The 3,801-nt window shown below is 39.0% G+C and overlaps 1 protein-coding gene across 1 annotated transcript; it reads right to left on the reverse strand.

The window, feature by feature from the left end:
* Positions 1 to 307: 307 nt before the first annotated feature.
* LOC147810943 (uncharacterized) lies at positions 308 to 2,045 on the reverse strand. The gene has a single exon (XM_087161033.1). It carries the CDS (start codon positions 1,557 to 1,559, stop codon positions 366 to 368), a length of 1,194 nt encoding a protein of 397 aa, XP_087017159.1. The 5' UTR covers positions 1,560 to 2,045; the 3' UTR covers positions 308 to 365.
* Between the last annotated feature and the right edge of the window lie 1,756 nt (positions 2,046 to 3,801).

Consider the following 3,801-nt stretch of genomic DNA (forward strand, 5'->3'; position numbering starts at 1 on the left):
TACGGCTTGTGATGCTTTCAAAAAGTCAAAACCGAGAATAACGCTATGGCTGCACTTCGGCATCACGGTAAATTGGTAGGGCTGTGTTCGATCATCTATGGTCAGTTGCAATACACAAGTACCCAGTGGTCTCACAAAATGGCCGTCGGCGACCTTAAGGATAGTGTCCTTTGAGGCTTGGAACATGACTTTTCGTCGTTTTTGTCTGTATGATTCGGAGATAACGGAAAAGGATGCTCCAGAGTCCACAAGTGCTCTTACGGGTTCGTCGTCGATGAGAATGTCGATGTGGTTTCCTTGCAATTTAGCGGCCAATGGAGGATTTCGAAAAATTGCAGCCTCACCTCCCACTGAGGGCGCAAGGCTTAGTTTTCCTCTCGGGTTGGCGACTGGCTGGAACGGCGGTGCAGCATCGGCGATGGAGATCTCATACGACGTATCGGTGACCGTCCCCGGGCAGGACTAGGGGATCTTCGTCTGGGAGGTGCGTCGTAAGTAGTATCGTCTTCATAGTCAGCTGACGGATATCTTCTCGGGTTGTTGGATCGGTAGTCGTTAAATATGGTTCGGCGTTCCCGACAATAGCGAACGACATGTCCCGGTCGTCCGCAATGAAAGCACACTGGACGGTTATCCGTGGTACGCCACAGGTCGGTCTTTCGTTGGGGTTCACTCCAAGGAACATTATTTTGTGGCTTTGCGGCGTATGTGGTCAAACGTCTAGGAGGTCTTGCAATCGGGCGTCCTGTCGTGATAAAGGGAGGTCGGTTGGTTGTAAGGGCTGCTATGGATCGGTCCATCTCGTTTCGAATAGAAGCCTCAGTAGTTTGCAGTTCACGGGGATGGACTTCGAAGGGCTGCGCGCTTACATGTTGAATTTCGTCTCTGACAATCTGACGAATTAGCACAGCCAAGTCAGGTGCTTCGTCCACTGCGGCCATAGGGACAACATTAGGTAATCGGGCAAACTTGTACCGTCCCACTCTCTTTTGTCTCATTTCTTCTATGTACAGGCACCATTTTGTAAAATCGGCTGTTGTTAGGATTTCTCTCGTAAGAAGGGCTTGGAACACATCTTCTGCGACGCCCTTCATGAGGTGGGAAACCTTATCTCCTTCGGACATGGTCGGGTCAACCTGAATGCAAAGTCCGAGAACGTCTTGAATGTAAGACTGGATGCTTTCGCCGGATTTTTGTGCGCGAGACTTGAGGTGGTCTTTCGCTCGTCTGAGGTAGGATTGTGTGTCTCCAAAGGTCACTTTCAAACCATTTTCGAATAAAGTCCAAGACGTCAGTGAGTCCTCATTGTTTTCGTACCATTGTCTTGCGGTGCCGTCCAGGAAGAAGTAGGCATTAGCTAATTGCATAGTGTCATCCCAATGATTGTACGATGACACTCTCTGGTATTCCTTCAGCCATTTTGTCGGATCTTGTCCTGGAGTACCCCGGAAGATCGTTGGTTTCCTGGCTTCAGCAGCAACTGTTGGCGCCATCCAAAAGGCAGGTTTCATATCCTGTTGGTCCCCAGTGGTCATGTCTGTCTCTGGCACATTGGCCATGGCTGTCTTTGGCACAGTCGTTTCAGGAACGGCTTCTTTAGGTTTTTCGTAAAGTCCAAATTCGGGTAGAAGTCCTTGAACTCGACGGCTTCTTCTAAGCCGGTCAGTGTTTTGCTCCGTGATATTGATTGAGAGATTAACTCTTACCCGGCGCCTCCACCAAATTTGTCACGTTAAAGTGTTTAGATTCAGTGAAGATTACAAGATGAGAATTTGATAATTTATTAACATCAGGAATTTACAAAGACCGGCAACCAGTCTGCGCCCAGAAGATCTCCTCTTTACAATCACGGGATCGCTTTTATAGTATCACAGAATGTTCTAGAAGCTTTCTAGGAAGAACGAAAGAGGAAATGACGAAGACTGAACATTCCAGAAGCTTCTGGAATGCTCATAAACGAAATAGAAAAATTAGCGACCGCTTCCCGGATCGAACCGAGGACCTTCGACTTTATAGAAGCGAACTCTACCCCTGAGCTACTGAGACTCGACATTATGTCTTTTTTCTAAACGGCATGATTATGTTAAGCGAATTCTCTGCTGAATAAAGATAGATTAAAGTTAAGTGGAAAATAAAAATTTAACTTCGTGGATTAGTAGCAAAGTTTTTGATCTATTTTTCTAGTTTCTCATTTTATTTAATCACTTAAATTATCCATGGAAATTAGAATTCATTAGTTTAGAAATCAGAAAGCTCTAAAATCTGAGTGTTTTTAAAATTTCACTTAACATGCTCCGTTAATAAATTTATAGTGTTGTTTGTTCTGATCATTTTTTTTATCAACGGACGCAATTATAAATACAGATAATACAGTTTAAAAATTTTGAGCTAAAAACTAAGATTTTGCTACGGAAATTTCGTCTATTTATATCGCATTTATTTATGCAAACACTAGTTAAAATTAAAATAAGTTAAACTCAATTATCTTTAAGCTACATTGGACGATAAACTAAAATTCATCACCAAAAAATACTATAATGGAACAAAAGATATTAATTTGATTAATTTGGTTATAATTCACGGCTTCATTCCTCTTGTTAATATTTAAGCCTAAATATAATAATAAAAACTCATTTGACGTTCAAGAAGCAAGCAATTTTTCTTTTCAAGAATATACAATGGATACTTTGAAGTCCCAACCCTATGGAAATAATTAAAGTTTCCTGAGATTTATTCTTTGACTTGGAAAACCATTTTAGTTTCAGAATGCTGTTGCAAAATTAACGTTTGGTTCTTTCAACATATTATTATGGGAATGAGTTTTGCTCATTAATCATTAGAAGGGGTGTTCTTGCAATGCTTTTATATTCATAAAATATTTCCCCCGCTTTGCTTTTGAAAAATGTGAAAGAAAGTATGGTAATGGGAAACAGATCGAGTCTACAGGGACGTATAAGATTTAAATGGCATTATTTTTTCATACAAAATACTTTACTTGGACCAATTAGTTATTTATCTATTTAAATGAATAATTTAAATTTTAAGCTCAATTTATCAAATTAGTTATTTAGTGAATGATTAATTTCACTTACTTTATTGCACGGAGGAACAAATTCTGGTTAACTTACAGGACTAAATTATAATGAAATTTCTGGTAAAAAAAAACTTTCATTCTGGTTTATATAACCAAAGCATACCGCTCTTAATCCTTTAACGATCGGTTAATTTAAAAAAAAAAAAAAAGGCCATAAAAGTGCCTATTTTGCGAAATGCACGGATTTGATTAGTGCTGACATCTAGTTTAAAATAAACTAACTATCTACAATTACCTTAAAAATATTCTGGTACTGCCATCTGATGCGTAAAATGAGAAATAAAACGCTTTCTGGATAAAAGATATGAATTATTTTTTTCTTATTGGCGCGTTACTACTGAACACTCCAGCCCGGAAATTTCCCGGGAGCGAGAAATAAAGAGCGAAACCTCACCCGGTCATTTTCACGGGAGCGAGAAGGAAGGGGTTAAACTAGTAATTTAGTGATTTTTCCCTTTAATATGGTAATGGTTTACCAGATATTCCAGTTTCGCAGATCATAGTTCTTATTGCAAAGCATTTAGTTAAAAATAAAATTTAGTTAAAACTTAAATATAACAAAATATAATATTAAAACTCATTTGACTTTCAAGAAGCAAACAATTCTTATTTTCGAGATTATACTTTACTATGAAGTTCTAACTTTATGGAAATAATTAAAATTTCCAGAGATTTATTCTTTCTCTCGGAGAAACCATTTTAGTTTT

The sequence above is a fragment of the Parasteatoda tepidariorum genome, chromosome 4, assembly GCF_982258835.1.
Source record: "Parasteatoda tepidariorum strain Cologne lab strain chromosome 4, Ptep-v5.0, whole genome shotgun sequence".
Lineage (NCBI taxonomy): Eukaryota > Metazoa > Arthropoda > Arachnida > Araneae > Theridiidae > Parasteatoda > Parasteatoda tepidariorum.